Here is a 25,137-nt window from a genome sequence, read left to right as displayed (position 1 = left end):
CTCTGCCCTCTTCAGTTGCTTTTTGTGGTTGTTTTTGAGACTAAACTTGCTTCCCTGTATTTGTGACTTTCAGAGCACAAGCCAGGGTCACTAAAATAAAGATTTCTCACCCACTAGCTGCACAAGCAATACTTTTATTCTGGCCTGGATCTTTTTCCCGACTTCTTTGTGGGCCCGAGAACCAAATAAGGTAATACACTGAGGCAGGCATGGAAGTTCAGGCGCCACCGAGGGGGGAAGAGGGTGGAGCTGAAATCAGAAAAGGAGGCTCAGGAACTGAGCTGACTCAGGAGGCCGGGCGCAGCGAGGAAGGACCACTCTTCACGTGACACTTTGTTCCTTAGGGTTCCCGGAGGAACGTGGGGAGCTGAAAAAAAACACACACACCCAGAGACATCAAAGGCAGTCTTTCCAAATGGCTAAAGTTTCTGAGCATTACTGCTTTCCACTCAAGTTATCACCAGGCTTCAGAGCCAGACTTGGGGTTTGAATCCAATCTCCATCCCTTACAAGCTGTGTGACCTCGGGCAACTTACTAAACCTCTCTGTATCCCAGTTTCCACTTACTTTAAATGCTATAATAGGGCTTCCCTGGTGGCGCAGTGGTTAAGCATCCACCTGCCAATGCAGGGGACACAGGTTCGATCCCTGGTCTGGGAAGATCCCACATGCCACGGAGCAACTAAGCCCGTGCGCCACAACTACTGAGCCTGTGCTCTAGAGCCCATGAGCCATAATTACCGAGCCAGCGTGCAGCAACTACCGAAGCCTGCATGCATAGAGCCCATGCTCAGCAACAGGAGAAGCCACTGCAATGGTAAAGCCCACCTGCCGCAAAAAAGAGTAGCCCCCGCTCGCTGCAACCAGAGAAAGCCCACGTGCAGCAATGAAGACCCAATGCAGGCAAAAATAAATAAATAAAATTTAAAAATTTGTAATAAATAAATGGTACAATAGGGAAATTCCCTGGCGGTCCAGTGGTTAAGACTCACGCTTCCACTGCGGGGGGTGCGGGTTTGATCCCTGGTCAGGGCACAACCCTCATGCCACACGGTGCGGCCAAAAAAAAAAAAAATCTAAATGCTACAATTACATTTTATAAATCCGGTAAATTCCAGAGAAAACTACAGAGTGAAAATTATTGCGTGTGCTGTCGGGGGAGCTGCTGCTGCATGTGGAGAAAGGTATTTGGTGGGGGAGCGGGCAGTGCCAGGGGAATAGAATTACTCACATGCTCTCAGCTAACTCACAAACTTCAGTTGTCATGTGACATATCCCCAGACTAGGAGAAATTAGATAATCAACTGATGAGTATTGGAAAGTAATTATGGACCAATTTAAAATGAAAGTTTTAAACCCAAGTTATTTTGGCTCTTCAGTAAAAAGAACTTTCATTAATTTTCATTAAATGTAATTATAAAATATTAGACCATACAGAGAAACAAATAGCCAAAAAAAGAGGAATCTTCATCTTACCACCTAGAGGTAAATGCTATTATTCTGGTATATAAGCTTTCCTACTATTTCTCTGAGTCTATATGTGTGTGTGTGTGTGTGTGTGTGTGTATGTATATAGGGCATATGCACACACGTATAATACTTACATATTTGAAAAATAAATCATACCTGCATTGTTCTGTAACCTGCGTGGGTTTCTGTGGGGGTTATTTGGTGGTGGTTGTGCGGGGAGAGTGTTAAGAATAGTTGTGAATCCTCTTAAAGTCCACTATGTGGCCACCAGCCTTCTCAGTTTCCTTACACACATAATTCCTCTTTGCTGATTCAGTGTTTCCCAACCTTTTTGATTCTGTAACACACTTTAAGAGGACTAAACTTTCCCAGGACACAGCATGGTGAATGAAAGGAAGTATAACCTGAATAGAGCCATAAACTATAACCTGAAATGAACAGGTTATAGTTCATAAATGAACACATTATAACCTCATTTGCTGGCCCTGCCCCTTAAAGTTTAAAACAAAAACAAACAATGAAAGCTCATGAAGCAAGCTACAGAATTTTATCTGGAGAATAAAGCTTTATCTGGGTGTATTTGTAATTTAAATTCTGAAATATGTGGCAAGCAATCAGCAGCAATCTAGACATCCTAGGGAATGTACATCAACTATACTTCAATAAAAATAATAAAAATAAAATAAAGTAAGGGACTTCCCTGGTGGCACAGTGGTTAAGACTCCGCGCTCCCAATGCAGGGGGACCGGGTTCGATCCCTGGTCAGGGAACTAGAGCCACATGCATGCCGCAACTAAGAGTTCGCATGCCACAATTAAGGAGCTGGTGAGCCGCAACTAAGGAGCCTGCAAGCTGCAACTAAGGAGCCCCCATGCTGCAACTAAGACCCAATGCAACCAAATAATAAATAAATATTTTTTTAAAAATGAAAAACAAAATAAAATAAAGTAAAAGACATGCTAGGGAAGGCTGAAAAGAGACCAGGAGCAGGGGGTGCAATTCTGGGGTTCCCTACCTTCCAACCTCCCTTTGCTCTAAGATCAATGCTGGAAAGATTATGGCAGAGCCTCTGGGCAAGTGTGGGGAGGGCTGGGAATGAGAGCTTTACACTCATTTTTGATGAACATTTATCATCTTTTATGTGTCAGGCTGGCTTCAGGCTTGTGACAGGAAGGGATCTTGTGGCTGAGAAGAGGTTTAGGAAGAAGCTGGGAGCCAGCCTGTCTCTTCCAAGTTACATGAATATAAATGTTCTGTAAATGTTCTATAAAATGCTACACTATTTTGATATCATCAACAGCATAATTATTCTTTTTCTTTCTCGTCTTGCTCTCCTCTTGTGGATTCTCTCCTTTTCTTTTCCTTTTCTTTTTTTGACCTTTTTTAAAGTTTTTTTGATGTGGACCACTTTTTAAAAACTAAATTTATTTATTATTTATTTTTGGCTGCATTGGGTCTTGCTGCGTGCAGGCTTTCTCTAGTCGAGGCGAGCGGGGACTACTCTTCATTGTGGTGCACCATCTTCTCATTGCAGTGGCTTCTTTTGTTGCGGAGCATGGGCTCTAGGCATGTGGGCTTCAGTAGTTGCAGCACGTAGGATCAGTAGTTGGGGCTTGCGTGCTCTAGGGCGCAGGATCAGTAGTTGTGGCGCACAGGGCCTAGTTGCTCCATGGCATGTGGAATCCTCCGGGACCAGGGCTCGAACCCGTGTCTCCTGCATTGGCAGGCAGACTCTCAACCACTGCACCAACAGGGAAACCCCACCTGCACTTTTGAACACAGAGCTACAAATGTAGGCGTTCCCACAATCCCCGTAGGTTTGATATTCACCAGAATGACTCACAGAACTCAAGAAACCACTATACCTCCTGTTCCATTTTTATCATAAAGGATACAGATCAGGAACAGCCAAATAGACAGATGCACTGGGCAAGGTATGGGAGGGTCCCCGACACAGTACTTCTGTGCCTTCTCCTCGTAGAATCAGGGTGCATCACCCCTCCAGCATATCAATGTTTTCACCAACCAGGAAGCTCCACTGAGCTTCAGTCCATGGTGTTTAATGCGAGTGTCATTGCATAGGCTAGATTGATTAAATCAATGGCTCCATGATTGAATTCAATCTCCAGCTCCTCTCCTCTCTCCAGAGATTGGGCTGGCTCAAAGCCCCAACCCTCTAATCATGTGGTTGCTCAGGAAATTCCAAGGGTTTTAGAAGCTCAGTGCCAGGAACCTGGGACAAAGACCAGACAAATTATTTTTCACACAACAGTTGCCTTTTCACTTTCTTAAAGAGCACTCTCTTAATGCTCTTTATTGCACAAACATTTTTAATTTTGATAAAGTTCAACTTTATTTTTTCTTTTGTTGCTTGTGCTTTTGGTGCCATATCTAGGAATCCATTGTCAAATCCAAGGTCATGAAGATTTGCCCCTATGTTTCACTGTAAGAGTTTTATGGTTTTAGATCTAATACTTCGGTGGTTGATGCATTTGCAGTTAATTTTTGTATATGGTATGAGGTAGGGGTTCAACTTCACTTTGTTTTTCATGTGGATATCAGTTGTCACAACACCATTTGTTTTGAAGAGACTATTCTTTCCCCATTGAAAAGTCTTGGCCTGTGGCCCTTGTCAAAAATCAATTGATTATAGATGTATGAGTTTATTTCTGGACTCTCAATTCTATTCCAATCGTCTATATGTCTATCCTTATGCTAGTACCACAATGTATTGATTACTGTAACTTTGTAGTAAGTTTTGAAATTGGGAAGTGTGAGTCCTCCAAATTTTTTCTTATTTCTCAATATTAATTTTGGCTTTTCCACTTCTGCATAAAGTCTCTTGGAATTTTGGTAGGGATTGCACTGAATCTGTAGATTGCTTTGTGTACTACTGCATATCTTAACGATATTAAGTCTTCTAATCCATGAATAGGGGATATCTTTCTTGTTACAATTTTAAGTCTGCTATGATACACCTTTGAAGTATTTCAGGGAATTAACTGTACTGAATGTACAAATGTTGCTTGATACATTTAAAGGAATGAAATCAGTCAAGTGTGTAAATAAAGTTAATTGTTTAGGGAAATTCTGCTTAACTTCTGATTCTATTAAAGATTTATCTAAGGACAGTGGGAATTATTATTTTTAGAAATTTATTTTTAATTTATTTATTACTTTTGGCTGTGTTGGGTCTTCGTTGCTGTGCTGCGGGCTTTCTCTAGTTGCGGCAAGTGGGGGGCTACTCTTCGTTGTGGTCCCCAGGCTTCTTATTGCGGTGGCTTCTCTTGCAGAGCACGGGTTCTAGACACGCGGGCTTCAGTAGTTGTGGCGCACGGGCTTAGTTGCTTGCTCCACGGCATGTGGGATCTTCCCGGACCCAGGCTCGAACCCATGTCCCCTGCATTGGCAGGCGGATTCTTAACCACTGCGCCACCAGGGAAGCCCGGAATTATTGATCTTATTTAAAAATTAGGTTCTTAGAAAATAAAATAACAATGATTGGAAATTTACCTTAACCTTACAGAAAGAATTGGATTTCAGAATTTGAAACTTTGATAAATTTAATATTAATCAAAACACTAGAATCAATCATTATTCCTTTCCAGGCACAAGAACACTACTCAGAAAATAAAAAGTCCAGGGAGGGAATTCCCTGGTGGTCCAGTGATTAGGACTCCGTGCTTCCAGTGCAGGGTGCACTGGTTTGATCCCTGGCTGGAGAACTAAGATCCCGCAAACTGCTCAGCACAGCTAAAAAAAGAAAAGAAAAGAAAAGAAAAGAAAGGAAAAGAAAAGAAAAGAAATCACACATAAGAACATCTCTTACTCATAAGTATACCTCCTAAAGATTCCTAACCACCGTTAGATATTCCCCCAATATCCCACCTCTCAGAAGTGATGAATGTTAACTTTTGGAGGGGGGGAAAATCTCCTGAGTGCACATACTTCTAACATACCATTATAGCAGCTCTCTGAGCCTTCCAGAGAGAAATATAATAAGTACCCAATTAATGTTTATTGACTGAATGAAAGTGATTGATTCAGCTTTGCTTCACTGAAAGCACTTAGTAGGCACTTTGTAAACACTTGTTGATATACGAATAAATAGACGTATAACATGGACATTTTACATATTAATGAAATTTCAAAATTATTCCTCACTTTGTGCTTCAACCACACTGGCGTATTTTTTTTTTAATTCCTCTAACTTACTACAGGAACTTTACATATTCTGTACCCTCTTCCAGGAACATTCTCTCACTGCTCTCACAAACTTTGCCAGATATCTCCGGCTTCTGCTAAATCATCACTTCCTCCAGGAAGCCTTCTTTGGTTTACCTAATCAGGCCAATCTTTCCTATGACATGTTCTTAAGACACCATTTCCCTTTTCAGACCATTTTCTACATAAATAATTTCACAACCACTTGTGAGATTCTTTTTTCTAATTCCCCTCTATGTTGGAACTTAGCCCCATGATGGTAGCCTGAGACTCTGTTTTGGCTTACTACTTTTTCCTCCAAATCCATCTCAGTGTTTGGACAATAGAAGGCACCTAACAAATACTTCTTGACTGAATGAATGATTGTTAAATATGTGATATGATCTAAAAAACTGTTTCGGGGAATAATATAAAAATACCTAAAAGGTGGCACCTCAAAGGATCAAGGCAATTAGGCTTAAAAAAAAAACTTTAAGGGCTTCCCTGGTGGCACAGAGGTTAAGAATCCACTTGCCAATGCAGGGGACACAGGTTCCAGCCCTGGTCTGGGAAGATCCCACATGCTGCAGAGCAACTAAGCCCGTAAGCCACAACTACTGAGCCTGTGCTCTAGAGCCCGCAAGCCACAACTGCTGAAGCCTATGCGCCTAGAGCCTGTGCTCCACAACAAGAGAAGCCATTGCAATGAGAAGCCCGCGCACTGCAACGAAGAGTAGTCCCTGCTCGCTGCAACTAGAGAAAGCCCGCATGCAGCAACGAAGACCCAACACAGCCAAAAATAAAATAAATTTTAAAAAATAAATAAATTAAAAACAAAAACAAAAACTTTAATCTATGTGATTTGCAGAAACACTATTTTCACATAGTTGTCCCGGATATTGAATTAAAACGAGTTTTTAAATGATTATTTGTTGGAATTGTGTGAGGTTATTTTCCATTTGTCCCTGTAGATCAACACTGTCCAACAGATATGTGAGCCACACATGTAATTTTAAGTGCTCTAGTAGCCACAGTCAAAAAGTACAAAGAGGGCTTCCCTGGTGGTGCAGTGGTTGAGAGTCCGCATGCCGATCGATGCAGAGGACACAGGTTCGTGCCCCGGTCCGGGAAGATCCCACATGCTGCGGAGTGGCTAGGCCCGTGAGCCATGGCCGCTGAGCCTGCGCGTCCGGAGCCTGTGCTCCGCAATGGGAGAGGACACAACAGTGAGAGGCCCGCCTACCGCAAAAAAAAAAAAAAAATTCATCTGTTTCTTTATATATCTTTTTTTTTTTTCAGCTGCACCGCTTGGCTTGTGGGATTTTATTTCCCCAACCAGGGATTGAACCCAGGTCCTTGGCAGTGACAGCGCAGAGTCCTAACAGATGAATTTAACTGTAATAATATAGTTTATTTAACCCAGTACATAAAAAATAATTTCGACATGTAATCAATATAAACATTACATTCTTTTTTAATACCAAATGTTTGAAATCCAGCATGTATTTTACATTTACAATACATCTCAATTTGGACTCAAATAACCACATGAGCCTAGTGGTGGTTGTATTGGACAATACAACCCTAGATCAATTCCCAGTCTTTGCCTTCCTCTGTGCCCTGGGAGGCTGACTTGGGCTTGCATCACCCAGCTCTCTTGCCCTCAGTTTTCCAGATAGCTTTGGGCAATAGAAGGCACCATCAAAAGATGGGACTATAGGAAGAGAAAGTAGTCCAGTTATTTCATCTCTGGTCACCCCCAACCCCTGCCCGAACTGGGCTGCCACGTTTCCTCTACCTAAGGCCATTATGGCCTCTCTTCATAGCTACAGCATTTGTCTGGTTCTGGTAACCCTGCTCCCTTCCATGACCCATTCAGCCTAAGAGCTGCCTCTGGGAGTTCCTCCCTCCTCTGTGGGTTTCCTTAACCCTGCCCATAATTCTATAAATAATTACCTCTTCAGTTAACCATTTGTTGAGTATGTCATCTGCTTCCTACGAGGACACTGACTGAACCAAGTAGTTAAAAAACTATAGGTCTACACTTTTATTAGATTTTCCTTCATGGATACTGGAAGTCAATCACAATACTGAATGTTTTAATTCTTATACATAGATGTCAATGCCTGGCCATCAGTAATTCTTTTTTCTTAAAAAAAAAAAGCACTCAGGACTTCCCTGGCAGTCCAGTGGTTAAGACACTACGCTTCCAATGCAGGGGGCCCGGGTTTGATCCCCGGTTGGGGAACTAAGATCCCACATGCTACATGCTATGCAGTGTGTCCAAAAAAACAAAAAAAGAAAAAAGAAAAAAATACAAATCTCGGGGCTTCCCTGGTGGGGCAGTGGTTGAGAGTCCGCCTGCCGAAGCAGGGGACACGGGTTCATGCCCCGGTCCGAGAAGATCCCACATGCCGCAGAGCGGCTAGGCCCGTGAGCCATGGCTGCTAAGCCTGCGCGTCTGGAGCCTGTGCTCCGCGACGGGAGAGGCCACAACAGTGAAAGGCCCACGTATTGCAAAAAAAAAAAAAAACAAATCTGGGAATTCCTTGGCAGTCCAGTGGTTAGGACTTTGCACTTTCACTGCTGAGGTCAGGGGTTCCATCCCTGATCACGTGAACTAGGATCCCGCAAGCTGCACGGCAAAGCCAAAAATTAAAAAAGCACTTAACCTACTGTATAGCACAGGGAACTATACTCAATATTATGTTTTTTTTTTAATTTTTATTTATTTATTTATTCATTTATTTATTTTCGGCTGCATTGGGTCTTCCTTGCTGCGCGGGCTGTCTCTAGTTGTGGCGAGCAGGGGCTACTCTTAACTGCGGTGCGTGGGCTTCTCATTGCGGTGGCTTCTCTTGTTGCAGAGCACGGGCTCTAGGCGTGTGGGCTTCAGTAGTTGAGGCATGTGGGCTCAGTAGTTATGGCACACGGGCTTAGCTGCTCCATGGCATGTGGGATCTTCCTGGACCAGGGCTGGAACCTGTGTCTCCTGCATGGGCAGGCAGATTCTTAACCACTGCACCACCAGGGAAGTCCTAGATTTTTTTGTTTTTGGCCATACCGCACACCATGTGGGATCTTAGTTTCCCAACCAGGGATGGAACCCACACCCCCTGCAGTGGAAGGGAGGAGTTTTTTTTTTTTTTTTAATTTATTTATTGTTTTGGCTGCATTGGGTCTTCGTTGTTGTGCATGAGCTTTCTCTAATTGCAGTGAGGGGGGGCTATTCTTCATTGCAGTGCGCAGGCTTCTCATTGTGGTGGCTTCTCTTGTTGCAGAGCATGAGCTCTAGGTGCATGGGCTTCAGTAGTTGCGGCATGCAGGCTCAGTAGTTGTGGCTCACGGGCTTAGTTGCTCCGCGGTATGTGGCATCTTCCTGCACCAGGGATCGAACCCATGTCCCCTGCATTGGCAGGTGTATTCTCAACCACTGCGCCAGCAGGGAAGCCCTGGAAGGGAGGAGTCTTAACCACTGGATTGCCAGGGAAGTCCTAGAATTTTTAATTTTATTTTTTGGCCGCGCCACACAGCTTGCCGGAGATCCCTGACCAGGGATTGAACCCAGGCCATGGCTGTGAAAGTGCCAAGTCCTAACCACTGGACCACCAGGGAATTCCTTTTACTCAATATTTTTAAATAAACTATAAAGAAAAAGAATCTGGGGGGACTTCCCTGGTGGTCCAGTAGTTAAGTATCCACCTTCCAATGAAGGGGACTTGGGTTCCAATGAAGGGCCCTGGTCAGGGAAATAAGATCCCATATGCTGCAGGGCAACTAAGCCCGCGTGACACAGCTACTGAGCTCGCGTGCCTCAACTAGAGAGCCCACGTGCAGCAAACTACAGAGCCCACGCTCTCTGGAGCCCCTGCACCACAATTATAGAGCCCACTCGCCCTGGAGCCCGCGTGCCAGAACTAGAGAGAGAAAACCCGCAAGCCACAACTAAGACCAACGCAGACAAGGAAAAAAAAGAATCTGGAAAAGAATATATGTATACCTACATACATATATATATATATATATAACCGAATCACTGTACGGTACACCTGAAAGTAACCCCACACTGTAAATCAACTATACTTCAATTTTTTTTTAATTAAGAAGAAGCACTTAGGGGCTTCCCCAGTGGCACAGTGGTTAAGAATCCGCCTGCCATTGCAGGGGACACAGGTTCGATCCCTGGTCCAAGAAGATCCCACATGCCGCGGAGCAACTAAGCCCGTGCACCACAACTACTGAGCCTGCACTCTAGAGCCCGCGAGCCACAACTACTGAGCCCATGCACCACAACTACTGAAGCCTGGATGCCTAGAGCCCATACTCCGTAACAAGAGAAGCCACTGCAATGAGAAGCCCACGCACCACAATGAAGAGTAGGCCCCGCTCACCACAACTAGGAAAGCCCGCACACAGCAACAAAGACCCAACGCAGCCAAAAATAACTAAATAAAATAAATAAATTTTTTAAAAAAAGAAAAAAAGAAAAAGCACTTAAATTGGTAACAGGTGAATTTTAGAAATGGACAATAACTTAGAGCCATGGTTCTTGACTTGAGGTAGTGAGATGTCAGAGTAATTTCTGTATTTGGAATCCTTCTGTTCATAAGTGACAGGAAAAAAAACCAACTCAAAGTGGCTTAGGCAAATCAGAGGAAGAGGTAGGGGACATGTATGTTCAAACAACTGGGAATCTCAAAAGTGGAATTGGGTCAGGGCTTCTTAAACAAGAGTTTTAGAGCTCGTTATTCCCCATCTGTCAGCTCTCCCTCTCTTTAGGTTGGGTCCACTGCAGGCTGCTTCCTCCCTACTAGAAGGAGGATGGCTGGCAAGTTCAGGACCCCACTAGTCGGAGGAAAGGAACACACCTCTCTCTGGCTGGCCTAGCAGCAGTGCTGGCAAGATAGCTACTGGTTCATGGAATTAATACTGTACATCAATAATTACTGCTGCTCTTATAAATTTATATGGACATTTTTGGCAGTGTACAACTTACAGAGTCTTAAATTGGCAGGGTTTCTGTAAAAAAGATAATAGATTATGGCTATAATGCAGCTAATACAGAACCTGATGATAAAAAGTTAGCCCCAGGGCTTCCCTGGTGGCGCAGTGGTTGAGAGTCTGCCTGCCGATGCAGGGGACACGGGTTCGTGTCCCGGTCCGGGAAGATCCCACATGCCGCGGAGCGGCTGGGCCCGTGAGCCATGGCCGCTGAGCCTGCACGTCCGGAGCCTGTGCTCCTTAATGGGAGAGGCCATAACATTGAGAGGCCCATGTACCGCAAAAAAAAAAAAAAAAAAAAAAAAGTTAGCCCCAGGGAGTTATCCTTAGAGTTCAAATTTGCAATCACTTTAACCAGAAGCCCTAGCACAATTTTATGGCTTGTAAAAAATATGGAAAATAAAAATTGTTAAAATCTTACATTCTACACTTAGATTGTGGCTATTTAAAATTCTAAAATTACTGAAATTTCTAAAGTTACAAGTCCCATTAGCTGACAGGTCTGATTGGATTAGTCATCCATTCCTGAACTAATGGGGGTGGGGCGGGCCACTAAGAACCAGGATGATTTAACTAGGGATGCTCATGTCTCTATCCCTAAAAAAGTGGGGTGTAGGACCCAACCACACCTAAATCAATAACGTGGTCTACTGTGAGAATGGTAGTTCCTCAGAGAAAATCAAAGGATGTTTGTTTACTACCACATATGATCCCCATTCTTTGTCTAAGAAATTCTGCTATGTCCCGTTGAAGCTTCCTATGGTTCTAGGGTCTAGACAAGAGTGGTTGATGGTCGAATAAATTTAAAGGAACATTAAAATATTCCATAATTTAAATGGATAGTTACTTGGCTGCAGTTACTAGAAGATAGAAAGTGTGTGTGGATGGCCAGAGGAGGTTCAAAACGTATTTGAGAATACAGTTGGAGGGATTAAGAGTGCTCCATTGAGGACTGCCCTGGTGGCACAGTGGTTAAGAAACCGCCTGCCAATGCAGGGTTCGATCCCTGGTCTGGGAAGATCCCACATGCCGCAGAGCAACTAAGCCTGTGCACCACGACTACTGAGCCTGCGCCCTAGAGCCCAAGAGCCACAACTACTGAGCCCGTGTGCCACAACTACTGAGCCCACACACTGCAACTACTGAAGCCCACGCACCTAGAGCCCGTGCTCTGCAACAAGAGAAGCCACCACAATGCGAAGCCCGCGCACAGCAACAAAGAGTAGCCCCTGCTCGCTGCAACTAGAGAAAGCCCGCGTACAGCAACAAAGATGCGACACAGCCAAAAATAAAATATAATGAGTTAAAAAAAAAGAGTGCTCCATTGAAAGATGCATGCTAGACTAGCATTATACGCACAAACAACAACAAAAATAGGAAAAATGGTGGAAAAGAATGGGATACTTTGGGATACTAAAGAATGAGATGTGAAAAGAACACAGAATTTTTTTGAGCAAATATTGTGCCAGCTTATTTACATAATTTCTTTTAATTAATTAAATAATTAAACAAATAAGTTTTGATCACCTGCTGTGTGTCAGGCTTGTTTCCAGGCCCTGGGGATGCAGGTGTGACCGCAATAGACCAAAGTTGAAGTTCCTGTGAGGGTAGACAGCACATAACAACCCTGCATTGATGTAATTATCCCATTTTACAAAGAAGAAAGTAATCTTGAGAGAGGGTAAGGGACTCTTCTCCAGACACTTTAGCAGTAAGTAACAGCAGTACTGTGGTCCAAATCTAGGACTGTCTGACTTCAAAAAGGCTTCGCTTTGATAGAAGGAAATAAAAAGAGGAGAAAAACTTACAGAGCAGGAGGGGAGCAAATCAAAGCAAATATAAGTGAGCCAGAAGAGAAAAACAATTACAGAAGGAAAGAAAAGTAAGAAGAGAAACAGAAAGGTTTTGCTAGAATCCCTCACCTGGGAAACACCCCAGGGTAAGGCCAGCTCAGAGCCTGGCTCAACAACTGCAGTTCCCATTCCCCCTCTTTCCTTGGGAGTATGAAATCCCCATTTTACACGTGTGAAAACTAAGGCTCAGAGGCATTAAATCTTTGTATTTTTCCCCCACTATGGATAAATCGTTTACAGGCACAATAAGAGAATATCTGGGAGAAACAAAACAAGTAAATAATTGGTATATCTTTCAGCTAATGGTGGAAAAATACAAGTTATCGTTTCTCTTGAGAGCAGATTTAAATAAGTTTTAGCAATAAGTCAGACTTCACAGAAAGAGGGTAGGGAACACCAGCAAAACTGAACTCACTGTTCCGGCGAAGGAGATTTTGGTGATTTTTCTGACACCATCGCGGTATTTCTCTCCCAACAGTTAATCTTGTGGCTCGGTTTTTTTTAGGTGAAGTGGGAAACAGAGGAAGGTGTGAGCGACCCATGGACCCCACCCCTGCCCCCGGTGCGGGGTTGGGGGGCTGAATTTAAATTCAATCTTCTTCAGGAACTTCCTTGTACTTCTACTTGCTAAAGGTGACAGTTTCCGCATGGCCTGACCGGTCTCATTTGCGTTTGCGTTTCTATTAAACATTTCAGGAGTCCAGGATGATGCCCCATCGTCTCCGCCAAATCCTGCAGTTTGGGTGAGGGGTGGGAAACCAGCCAGAGTTCGGCGGACTTTCCAGGTTTGGGCTTTTCCCTAAGTGTGGGACCCCGGTGGGCACAATCTGGTGACAGCTCGCTCACAAACAGCTCCTTGACCTTGGGAGCAATTTCGAAGCACGTTTGTAAACGTGACGATCTTAGTTCCAGCCTCACCGCTCACGAGGATGAAGTAATCAGTGAATTCATCTAATACTTTAAACTTATTAGAAGCAAAACGCTCTATCAGTGTTTGGGAGTGACGGCGGAGGTGTTATTAAACTCCAGCCTATTTGGATGTGAGGGACAGGGGACTGAGAATAACTCAGAGGTCAGCAGCTGGGGAATTACACCCGAGGGAAGCTCCGGGCCTGAGACAACCTGAGCCCGACGCTGCTACCCTCCACAGACAAGGCGGTACAACCAAAGCGCGCTCCCAGCAACGCTGTTCTCGCTGAGTTTGTAGCCATTACGTCACAGCCTCCTCCGCCCCTCATTGGGCGAGCCCGTCCAGTCATGTGACTACAGCATGGCCTATAAATAAGGGCGAGGAGACGGCGGTGGTCCGCCATTTCGTGGACGACGGGTGTGGGAGAGCATCTGTCGGTGCCAGGCGCGAGGGGACCAGGAAGACCCAGCTGGGGGTGTGTGGATTTGAGCCTACGCGTTTCTAACCCGAGGTCTCGGTAAGTGACCAGCGACTAAAGGAATGAGGTGGGAAACGGGCCTTAACGGGACCGAAGTGGGGCCAGGCCCAATGGCGGCGCCGGATTGAGACAAAGAGACGCTGCCGCCATTTTGTGACGTTCAGCACGGGGCGGTGGCGGGGGCCCCCGGCCCCTCGGAGGATATATCCAGGTCTCAAAGTGGAGGTGTTTTTAACTCTTCACTGGGGGCGTGAACCGGAAAGTGAGATTGCCCGAGAGTTGAGGCGAAGGAGGACTCGGTAGTCCGTCGTACTCCGGGCCGCGGCTTTTCAATTTATGGCGCCTTTTTTTTTTTAGGCCCCGCGTTTTCTTAGGTAGCTGCTCATGATTTTTTTCCTCAAGTCAGTAATCAAGATTGGGCCTTTCGATCCATCCCTAGTAAATGATTTCTGTACTCATCTTCATTTTTATGTTCTTCTAACTTGTTATAGTCTGAACCCAATCACTTTTATTTTTTTAAACCGCTCTTCCTTGAGCTGTTTTGTTCTTGTAGCTCTTTGCATTAATACGTAGGCCTGTAACTGGTCACGGTAAAGTTTTTGGAAAAAGGAAAAGAACCCATTTCCCGGCAATGGTTTGGTCTCATAACTCTCCTGGGTGCAGGGTGGGGTCACACAAATAGGATGTGTCTGGACTGGCTTGTTTAATTGGATAAGCCCAGAGAGAGAAGAAAGTGGTTCTTGAGCTGAGTTCTTGGACTGGCTGCTCTTTTATGCAGTTGATACTGGCCTGTAAGTTGATTAGATTCATTGCTGAGACGACTTCGTAAGTACTTAAGATTTATCAAAGCCCCCTAAGTGCCTAAATTCTTGTATAACAACTTTTTTCCCCTGAGGTGAATTAACGTAAGATTCATTTTAAAGTGCACAATTCAGAGGTTATTAAGTACATTCGCAATGTTATGCAGCTACCATCTCTCTAGTTCTAACCCGTTTTATACCCCCTAAGGTGACCCGTACACATAAGCAGCCACTTCCCTTTTGCCCTGTCCCCTTTTCCTCCACCAGCCCCTGGTAGCTACTGATCTACTTCTGGATTTACTCATTTTGGATATTACACATGTACAGAATCGTAATATGTGCACTTGTGTGTCTGGTATCTGTAACTTAGCATGCTTTCAAGTTTCATCCACGTTTGTAGCATTTATGGGTACTTCATTCCTGAATAGTACTCCATTGTATGGATAATATATTTTGCTTATCCACTTACCTGTTGCTGGACATTTGGGTTAACACTTTTTGGGTGTTGAGAATAGAATGAGGTACATCTTTTAATAACAAGTTTGTCTTGCTGCTTGAGGAATGAAGCTGGTTAACTTCTGGCCTGTGAAGGCACATTAGTATCACGTTTCTAGTGGTTTGTCTTCAGCGAGTTGTATTTGCTTTTGAGTAGGCTGTCCTACTTTTCTAGGTGTTTTCTGTTTAGTTTTTTAAGATTAATTTGAAATAGGTAAAGTCCTTAACTCAGTTTCCACTTTGTGGTAAATGCTCCTCCAGTGTGTTGTTTCCCCTCACTCTTCAAGGAGGCTTTTTTTTTTTCTTAGGCAATCTGTGCTGGTTTCCATGCAGTTATCGGTAACTGTTTAAAGGGTAGTGCTTTTAGTGTTGGGGGGTTTTAGTATTTTTGAATTCTTTCTTAAGGATCTGTTTTTCACTGTGTGGATTATGATATTTGGGGTTTTTTTTTTGTTTTTTTACAGAAATGCATCGTGATTCCTGTCCGTTGGACTGTAAAGTTTATGTAGGTAATCTTGGAAACAATGGTAACAAGACTGAATTGGAACGAGCTTTTGGCTATTATGGACCACTCCGAAGTGTGTGGGTTGCTAGAAACCCTCCTGGCTTTGCTTTTGTTGAATTTGAAGATCCTCGAGATGCAGCCGATGCTGTCCGAGAGCTAGATGGGAGGTAATTAATTGATTAATTTATACTAATGATAAATAATGTTGATCGTGTTTTAATATTTAAAATCTCTAGGATACGTGGCTTGTAGATGGCTTCTTGGCTATCTGAAATTGATGTTACTGGAGATTTACATAAACCTTTTCTGACAATCAAAGGAGTGAACAGTTTTAGTGTAGATACCTAGGAAAAGTTTCTTTTTATTCAGTTGGCCATTGAAGAAAATAATTTTAACGGTCAGTTCTTGGTGGGTGGATAGCTGCATATGGTTGAAACATTTTAATCTAAATGCACCACAAAGCATCAACTGTGTTGTCACCTTTGAATTGTTTCTAAAATAATTGTGGAATCAGACATTTCTCTTATGGCCACAAACTGATTGTAGGTGGATGATGGTTACGTGGGTTTATTGTACTATTATCTTTTACATGTTGGAAATAATTTTGTTTAGGAACTGTGGCTCATACAGCTATTTCCCTTTGCATTTACAATGGTCTGTTAGCTGGCTGATAAGCAACACCTGAGTCTTAACAGTGAACAGGTGTTGCCCTTCTGCTTCCTGGCATTTGAAAACCGTTGGATTTCATGAAAACAAGGAAAATAATCCTTAAGATCCAAAAATTAAAGGGTCTGAGAGTTGGCTGTAAAGCTGTAAAAAAGGTCATTATTCTAAGCAGGTTACAGAAACATTTTTCCAGGGCCCCACCTCTTGCCAGTCACTGTCCACATATGGTGAATTATCTAAACATAATGGTTGTGGACCAGTGAAAAGGTGGGAAATAACTGCCCTTTTTTTTTTCCTCCTGTTCTCAGTAGTCTTATGTGTCAAGTATTGTGTGTGATGATTGAGGGGAGAGGGAGATGTAAAATGGCCAGAATGCTTCTGTCTTAACTTACTGCTACTTACCTGGCGGGGGGCGGGGGGGGTTGGGGAGGAGAGGAGACCAACGGATACACAGAGTAAGATTGGTAAACAGTTGTTGCAGCCTCAAAGGAAGAAGTCGAAACAGGATGTACAGATGAACTAGTTCTGGGAGGATGAATCCAGGCGTTTTCACACTTAAATTGCACCTGTTAACATTGAGTCCAGTGATCAGACTAACGGCAATAAAATGTGAGGAAGTTGGTTTCCTTTACTAGAAAAAATAAGGGAACTAAAACTTGCTTTGGTATTAAGGATTCTGCAGACATTAAGATGTATTTTTTGCAAAGAAGCTAGCTATAGGAGTGGGGGTTTTTTCCCCTTGCTTTAATCTCCTAGAAGGACAGTTGGGCTGCTTTAAATTTAACGTTTCTTCTCCTCCTAGAACACTATGTGGCTGCCGAGTAAGAGTGGAACTGTCGAATGGTGAAAAGAGAAGTCGAAATCGTGGCCCACCTCCTTCTTGGGGTCGTCGCCCTCGAGATGATTATCGGAGGAGGAGTCCTCCACCGCGCCGCAGGTACTTAGAGAGAGCGTGTTTAGAGGTATTGGTGTAATGGAGTAGCTAATAGGAGCAGGTATTTCTCTTAAAGTTTGTTGGTGGGTTTTAAATTTTGAGGAATCAGGTTTTTATGAAACATTTGCTGGGTGTAGTTTGGGATATGTGAGTTGTGCTGAGTGTTGGCTTGTCTTTAGGTCATTGTTCATGTTGGTAGTCAGTAACTTCTATCTTGGATCTATCTTCTAGTTCATCTTCTAGTTGCATCTTTCCAAGTCTTCCCTTATACTTCAATTTAGGCCTTTTTCCATTTCTTGACTCCATAATGACAAACATTACATTCAACTCTAGCTCTTCACAAAAATGTGTTTTCTATTAGCACGATTGTAATATTTATCAAGCAGGCAGCTGTTTTAATGTTACAACTGGTAAAGTAGAAATCATTCTGAAACTAACTTAAGTCACTGACCAATAAAGGGGGCTAAAGTAATCCCAGTCATCTGTTCTTCAAACCCAAATAGGAGAGAATGCAGTTTTTTTTATAATTGAAAATGGCATCATTCTTGGACCAGGCAGTATTGTCTGGATGCTAACTCCACATCTCCTCAGACCTCCAAATAGTTTCTGTAGGACTGAATTTACCTCTTACAGGTGAGTGAAGTCCTAGGAGATAGGAGTTCAAAATCTTGCCCCTTTTGCTGTTTTGAAAAACAAAACACACTGTTGCCCATCATAATAAAGAGTATTTGTTAGCTAATAGATGGTTGTACTGATGGCTTGTTTTTCATTTTTTTTTTGTGCTTTTTGGTCCATCTATTAATAAAAATGAACCCCGTTACAGAGTCACCATCATGTCTCTTCTCACCACCCTCTGAGTCTGCATTAGCCAGTCAACTAGCCCTTTCAGCGTCATGTGACCAGCGCGCCCCATTCAGCTTGGCTGGTGTCGTTTCACATGACCCAGGCATGGCCAGTCGTCAGGTTGCACCGCCCTTTGGTTCCCGAGCATGCTGTTTTCTCTCAGCCTTCTCTCCAACCTTAACCAAATCGGCAGCAGCCACCTCGACCGCCCACACATTCCTGGCCAATCAGCTCAGCTGTTTATTTACCAAATGTCTTCACAACAACTACAGCAGCAGCCTTCGGCTAACAAAAAAGCAGGAAAAATCCACAACACCCCCTTCGCCAACCAACTAAATCCAACGCAACATCTGGCAAAACCTTTTCAGCAAATTCTTCCTGGCCGTCAGTCCGGCAGCCTCACCTCACCATTTCTAGCTTGTTGAAACCCAAAAACTAGTAAGTTTTTCCTGCTTATACAGTTTACTGCTGGTTAAAATAAGGAGTAAGCGGCTTAAAGTAATTCTTTTTTTCTGGATCAAAGGCTGGCTGTGCATAATTGAATGGTAACGTACATATATATATTGCTTGAATAAAACTTTTAAGGGTGATAGGGAACTCATAATGTAACTAGACCTTCAAGTGAAACTTATTTGCATGTGTGAGATGCCAAACTAAAAATTTTAATAACTCTAACAGATTTAGCTTTCCTTTCTAGCAAAAATTTGTTGAATCCTATCACCTTTAAATGGTTTTACTAACAGTTTTCAAAATTTTTAAATTATGGGGGTGAAGTGGGCCAAGCTAAGGTAATTTTGATAAGCCTAAACACACTCTTAAATGTGATGATCACAAATGCAGTTCTAATGTAGCACTTAATGGCATCAGTATTTACACCTAGCGCGTTTTCACAAAATTACACTATCCACCTGGTACCTAAGTCTTGTCATGGACTTGCAGGTTTGCATGGGTTCCAAATACTGGTTTATGGTACTGTTTTTGGAACTACTTGTGGGACTACATTTTGGTGTGGTGTTTGGGTAGTGAAGTTAGTTTGACATGAAGTTTTGCATTGGACAGATCTGCTGTGAAGCATTCTTTGTTAAAGTGAATCCATGGTTGGAATACCTGCTTTTCACTTGAGCTTTTGGTTCCTTAATCCTTCTGTGCCTTTTTTTTCTTTTCTTTTTTTAAAAAAAATTTTTTTTTATTTTTTGGACGATGGGTGCCAGTTCTTCGGCACATTCACTGGGCCCAACAGTGAGATTGAAAAGTTGGGAAATGCCTCACGCCATAAATGCTAATTGACAATTGGCCTAATTTCCCTGTTTTCTGCTTTTAGATCTCCAAGACGGAGAAGCTTCTCCCGCAGCCGGAGCAGGTGAATAACCTTTTTTGGGGGCCACATTCTCAGAAGTGGGAGTGTCTGTGCTATTCCTAAGCTGTTTCCCAAATGACTTGGTTAATGGTGATAGACCTTGACTTCAGTAATGAATCAACTGGCATAGCTTTTAGCTTTCAGAAACTTCTCTTATAAGTATTTGTTGTGTATAATCCTGAATGGCACTGTTTTTCTTTTCCCTCTGACTTCAGGTCCCTTTCTAGAGATAGGAGAAGAGAGAGATCACTGTCCCGGGAGAGAAATCACAAGCCGTCCCGATCTTTCTCTAGGTCTCGTAGGTAAGATCTTTAATGACCTGAGCCATTTAAGACCTTGCATACATAATGTATTAAAAGTAGAAATAGGTCTTCTCTTAAGCCACTTGGATAAAAATTTTACAACTTTTTCCCATAAAAATCTTTTGATGTTTTGTCAGAGTGTAACGGAGTTACAGGTGTAACTTCTGTTTTTCTGTTTATCAGCCGATCTAGGTCAAATGAAAGGAAATAGAAGACCAGTTTGCAAGAGGAGTGGTGTACAGGAAATAACTTCATTTGACAGGAGTATGTACAGAAAATTCAAGTTTTGTTTGAGACTTCATAAGCTTGGTGCATTTTTAAAATGTTTTAGCTGTTCACATTTGTTTGTCTCTTGGAACAGTGACACATAAAGATGTAATTCTCTATGGTTTGAAATGGATCATATGAGGCATGTAATATCAAGAATTGTTACTTTACAATGTTCCCTTAAGCAAAATTGAATTTGCTTTGAATTTTTAGTCTTGCACAGACTGATAATAAACCTCTAACTTCTGCCCAGCTAAAGTGTGATGTTTAATATTACGGAAACAAAACTGGCAAAAATTGAAAAGACTCTGTAGCTGGGATATGGTATGCAGCTGTAGTTAAGCGGTCTTTAAAAGCTGCTGTGAAAACAAGCCAGCAGGTAAAAATTAAAGCTGCACCCTTAAACTAGATTAGAGGTTTAAAAATTCCACTAGTCTTCACACCGGACAAGAGGTTGTCCAGTGGGTTTAGAATCTAAGAAGTTTCAAGAAAGTTAGTTTACCTTCTGTGATTGCTGTATATGGATACCTAGCTCTTTGTAATATTATTTGGAAATTTGAGACTATTCAAGATACCTATGTCCTGCCAGTTTAAGGGTACATTGTAGAGCTGAACTTTGAGTTACTGTGCAAGATTTTTTTTTTCATGCTGTCATTTGTAATATGTTTTGTGAGAATCCTTGGGATTAAAGTTTTGGTTACAAATTGTTGTTTAACCTGAAAGCCTGTTTTTCCTTGCAAAACTAAAATCTGAGCTTGGTACCAATCAAGTCCAGGTATAACATTCCTATTGGAAGCCATACTTACATTTTCTTGTAAAGTGCTTTTGAAAATAAAATATTAACGTAATTGTGTAATAGTTGAACCCACTATTACCATATTTCTTGTCCCATAGAAGGCAGTTGGTTACACAGATCTTATTCTGTAAGAAACACAATTTGAGGCTTTTGAAGTGAAGGAAATTTTTGGTTGTCCACCTAAGCGATGATACATTTTTAGGAGTAGAAGCCAGTTCAAAGTCCTTGATATTCAGTGACCAACATTTTAAAATATATCCACCTGATACATTATAATCCAAAGTTGCTGGTTTAAAAAAAAAATTAGCATGAATACGTTCCACAAAGCTTTTAAAAATTGCTTCCATTTTATATAATTTGAGGTGTTGCATGGGGATTCTAAATTGATCCATCATGATGTGAAATTCACTATATGGTTCAAATGTAACAGTGCAGAATTGAATATGGAGGCATGCATAACCTTCCTCTTAGAAATCTAGAGGAGTTGTAATTTCAAATTTTTGTGCAATTAGATTAAATCATAATGCAACAGTCTTTTGGCTTAGTTTCCTTAAATGTGCTGTTTAAAGATAGTTTTGGATTATGCTGTACTGACATTAATATGAAAGATAAGTCATTATATTAATCTATAAGGATGTTTTATAAGATGCAGATCCTAAACAAATTATTTCCAGTGGTCCTTCTTCACCCTTCATGCACATATCAAGGGAGGGAGAGTCCTGGGTGTCAGAGGGGGAGAATTGGTGTCAGTGGAGTTAAGTATGAGCCTCGTTACAGAAGATACTTTTAAGACTGGCTATTGATTTACTGGGAGCTCGGGCTTTGGGCCTTTGTCTTCTGGCATTTCATAGCTTAAAACCTTTGTTGGGGTCAAGCAAGGCAAGATAGCTAAGAATTCATGGAAGTAATTCGGTACATCAATATTACACTGCTCTTATAAATCTACATGGGCATTTTTGGCAGTATACAACTTGCAGAGTCTTAAATTGGAAGGGTTTCTGTAAAAAGGATAGTGGATTGTAGCTATAAAGTGGCTAATACAGACCTGATATTAAAATTAACCTCTAGGATTTATCCTTAGGGTCCAAATTTGCAATCACTTTAACCAGAAACCCTAGCACAATTTTATGGCTTGTTTAAAAATATGGAAGATAGAAATCGTTAAAACCTTACATTCTGGCTATTAAAACGTTCTCTACTGTAATTTCTGAAATTAACAAGTCCCGTTGGCCAGTTTTGTCTTGCATTCTCAGTTGAATATGATACTGAAAGTAGTCACAGAAAGTTTGACTTGTGGTGTAATGATTACAGGTGTTCACTAGAGGTCACTATTAATACTTGGTGATAATTTAAGGAACATATCTAAGGATTATAGTTGGTTTTTATGCTTTCAAGAATAGTTAATATTCTGTGGTTCTCAGTTCATTGTGGGTTATTTCTGACCTCCATGTCTTAAGCAGAAAGGTAAAGACAAAGATAAATTAGCCAGAGAAATTTTATTTTTATGAGATGTAGATACCTTTTATCTACTGTTTCTATGGCTTTTTACAGTTCCTTAAAAGATCATGTGATCAGTAGATGGCATCACCACCTTTTAAGACTCACGCATGTCTGGATGGAAAGTCCTGGTTGCTTTTATTGTAGAGTTATAGTTTATATTCTTACAGTGCTTTATCAGGAATGGACTTTTCCAGGCCTACTGACTCATTTTTCCATCCCTGGTTATATAGGAACCACTGGTTTAGTACTTTGTATTAGTGTGCTTTTATTTTCAGAATCCCCAACATGATTTAGTTGTCAGACCTGGTTGGTGGTAATGTCTTCCAGTTGTATATTTTTGTACTAGACTGTTGCCTTCTGGTTTTCCTTTTTTTTTTTTTTTTTTGAGACTATGGAAGATTTTATAATTAAAGTAGCTGAAGAAAAACTGGGTTGGAGTATATTTTTATCAAAACATTCTGATAGTGTTGAATTCAATTTTATATGTCCACACAAGTTCTCTTCATCTTACTTTATTAAATTCGTTGGATACTTCAAACAAATTCAGCTGTATACAGCACACTTTAGAGAAGATAGAAAATTTGAAAGAGATATTGAAAATTTGTCTTGATAAACCTGGTATAACTGCTTAATTTTGTTGTACAAATTTTTGCTTATTGGAATTGCAGAAATTCATAATATGGTATTCTCATCATTTTGTATCCCAGTTCTTCCTCTAACTACCTGGATGGAAGATGTGACAACAGCCAAAATGTTTCCCAGACTAATACATGAAATACATGTGTAGAACATTACTTCTCATCCTTAGTTTTTCCTTGGTTCTTCTCTGACATACATAAAACATTGTATTATATGATTATTTTACTAAAGTCTTAGAATCTGGCCACTTAGTGCCTTAGCTGTTAGTACATGTATGTACTTGGTCTTGAAGTGAAAATCTCTGGAAACATTGATACTTAGCTTCCTTGATAGTCTCATTTGGAGAGGTCCTGAGATGGAGAATATTTCCTTTATTTCCAGAGCAAAATTACACCTTCCAGAAAAGTAGTCTGTAGGTGACTTTTCCCCTCTTTTTGAAGTCCTATTCACTTGTGAATTGGCATTTTTTCTTCAGTACATAACTCATTCAGATTTCATTTGGGGGCAACTTAGCATTCTTTAGAGGTCATTTTTTTTTTTTGTGGTACGCAGGCCTCTCACTGTTGTGGCCTCTCCCGTTGCGGAGCACAGGCTCCAGACGCGCAGGCTCAGCGGCCATGGCGCACGGGCCCAGCCACTCCGCGGCATGTGGGATCTTCCCGTACTGGGGCACGAACCTGTGTCCCCTGCATCGGCAGGCGGACTGTCAACCACTGCGCCACCAGGGAAGCCCTAGAGGTCATTTTTTTGTTAAGTCCCAAAACCTCAAATCAGAGCCAAGAGGGAAAGTTGCTGAAAAACTGCTTAATGAATGCTGCCTTGGAGGGGGGTGGAGGTGGCTGTTTGTATTGAACATTTGGAAAGAGGAATGGAAATGCTCAGTATATCATCATCAGTATATCAAGTTTTGAGAGCTGAAAGTTATTTTTGAGAGAATAACTCCCGCAGGAAACAATTTCTAAATCCTTTTAAACTTAGGCAGCTAGTACTTTTAACCCAATCCAGCTGGCTCTCTGCCACCAGAATTTTTTATAATGAGAATTTATTTTTAGTTTAGATAAAATCCATGTTAAGCTTCAATAAGAGTGCTTTGCAAATAAATACAAATTGGAATGTTGATTTGTTATTTAATCCTTTTCGTATCACACCTTCCCCACATGGTAGTCTATGACACAGGCATTTAATGGGGAATGGGGTACAGTGATAGGGCATAATACCAGCTCAGTATCTCAAAACCGGTAATATTTGACTTGTGTTCAATATTAGGATGTTGGGACCTTGAACTAAATGTAAGTTCACCCCTGTTTTAGATTAGGATAAGTTAAGAGGTGTTGGTTGTAGGGCTTTTAAATACCCTAAGAGAAAGGCTCTTGGATCTTGAGGTGGCAAATAATCTTGAGAGTGCTTTGTAAAGCCCCTTACCTAGAAGTGGAAAACGAGTGAATTGAGTCAGATGGTAAGGGCTGTGTACTAAAGGCAGAGCTCGCAGTTAAAGGCTATGTGAAGAATGAAGTGAAGAAGTGAGTGTGAGTACCTTAATCATAAAGTAGAAGAGGGCAGGAGTACATAACTGCTTGGCGGTAAAAGTGAAAGGATTCTAAAACCATGAATTTACACCAATTCCAGTTTAATGATTTTTTGACTTTCCTTCAGCCCTATTGCCATTACAAGCAGTGTGGGATAATTTGTCCAGCTTTAGTACTGGCAGGAAGGCCAAGAAGTTGGGAGTGTTACTGCCCTAATGAAAAGGCTGGCTCATGTGTCCCAGCTGTCTGGGGTTTAATGGGGACAGGAAATTCACTGAACTGGCAATCCTGGTTGGTTTTCAGTTGGCAATGTATAGCAGTCCGTTTGAAATGAAAGTGGCTTCCAGAAGTGAGGTTGGAAGTAGAAGTTGCCCACTTTGTAAACAGAGTAGGTGAACACTGATAGTTCGGAGAGGGCTAAGAAAGTAACTTCCTTTTCAGGTGCTGGAAGCTCGGGTGAAAACTGGTGGAGTAGTCAGGAAGTTTAAAAACAATTTTTTTTGCCCCATCTCTGCCCCACCATGCCTACTCACTCTGGCCAGCTATATCGTCCAGGAAAGGAAGTTTTGTTTTTGAGTGCAGCTCTGCCAAA

General features: G+C 41.9%; 1 protein-coding gene and 1 long non-coding RNA gene across 3 annotated transcripts; one reads left to right on the top strand and one right to left on the bottom strand.

Annotated features, from left to right (window-relative positions):
- On the bottom strand, window positions 1-13,654 carry LOC307193506. 2 transcript variants are annotated; one of them, XR_013830341.1, is made up of 4 exons: window positions 12,943-13,654; window positions 12,202-12,273; window positions 1,232-1,282; window positions 1-367 (listed from the first exon to the last, which is right to left on the bottom strand). It is a non-coding gene; the product is annotated as an uncharacterized lncRNA (long non-coding RNA). The 2 variants fall into 2 exon arrangements; XR_013830342.1 differs by lacking the exons at window positions 1-367; window positions 1,232-1,282 and adding an exon at window positions 4,633-5,223.
- Window positions 13,655-13,802: 148 nt separating this feature from the next.
- On the top strand, window positions 13,803-21,186 carry SRSF3 (serine and arginine rich splicing factor 3). The gene is made up of 6 exons (XM_079935559.1): window positions 13,803-13,954; window positions 15,675-15,882; window positions 17,184-17,318; window positions 19,480-19,518; window positions 19,731-19,817; window positions 20,001-21,186. Exons 2-6 carry the CDS (start codon window positions 15,677-15,679, stop codon window positions 20,026-20,028), a joined length of 495 nt encoding a protein of 164 aa, XP_079791685.1. The 5' UTR covers window positions 13,803-13,954; window positions 15,675-15,676; the 3' UTR covers window positions 20,029-21,186.
- Window positions 21,187-25,137: the final 3,951 nt, after the last annotated feature.

This window comes from Stenella coeruleoalba (genome assembly GCF_951394435.1).
Source record: "Stenella coeruleoalba genome assembly, chromosome: 10".
NCBI lineage: Eukaryota > Metazoa > Chordata > Mammalia > Artiodactyla > Delphinidae > Stenella > Stenella coeruleoalba.
The sequence above is the reverse complement of the archived record's forward strand: the minus strand, read 5'-3'. Positions and strand labels throughout refer to the sequence as shown.

Excerpts from the sequence above, each read along its gene's own strand:
- SRSF3 (XM_079935559.1), top strand. The coding sequence starts at position 15,677 with ATGCATCGTGATTCCTGTCCGTTGGACTGTAAAGTTTATGTAGGTAAT. Across the intron at positions 17,319-19,479 it reads AGTCCTCCACCGCGCCGCAG|ATCTCCAAGACGGAGAAGCT; the intron begins GTACTTAGAGAG and ends TTCTGCTTTTAG. Across the intron at positions 19,818-20,000 it reads TCTTTCTCTAGGTCTCGTAG|CCGATCTAGGTCAAATGAAA; the intron begins GTAAGATCTTTA and ends TCTGTTTATCAG.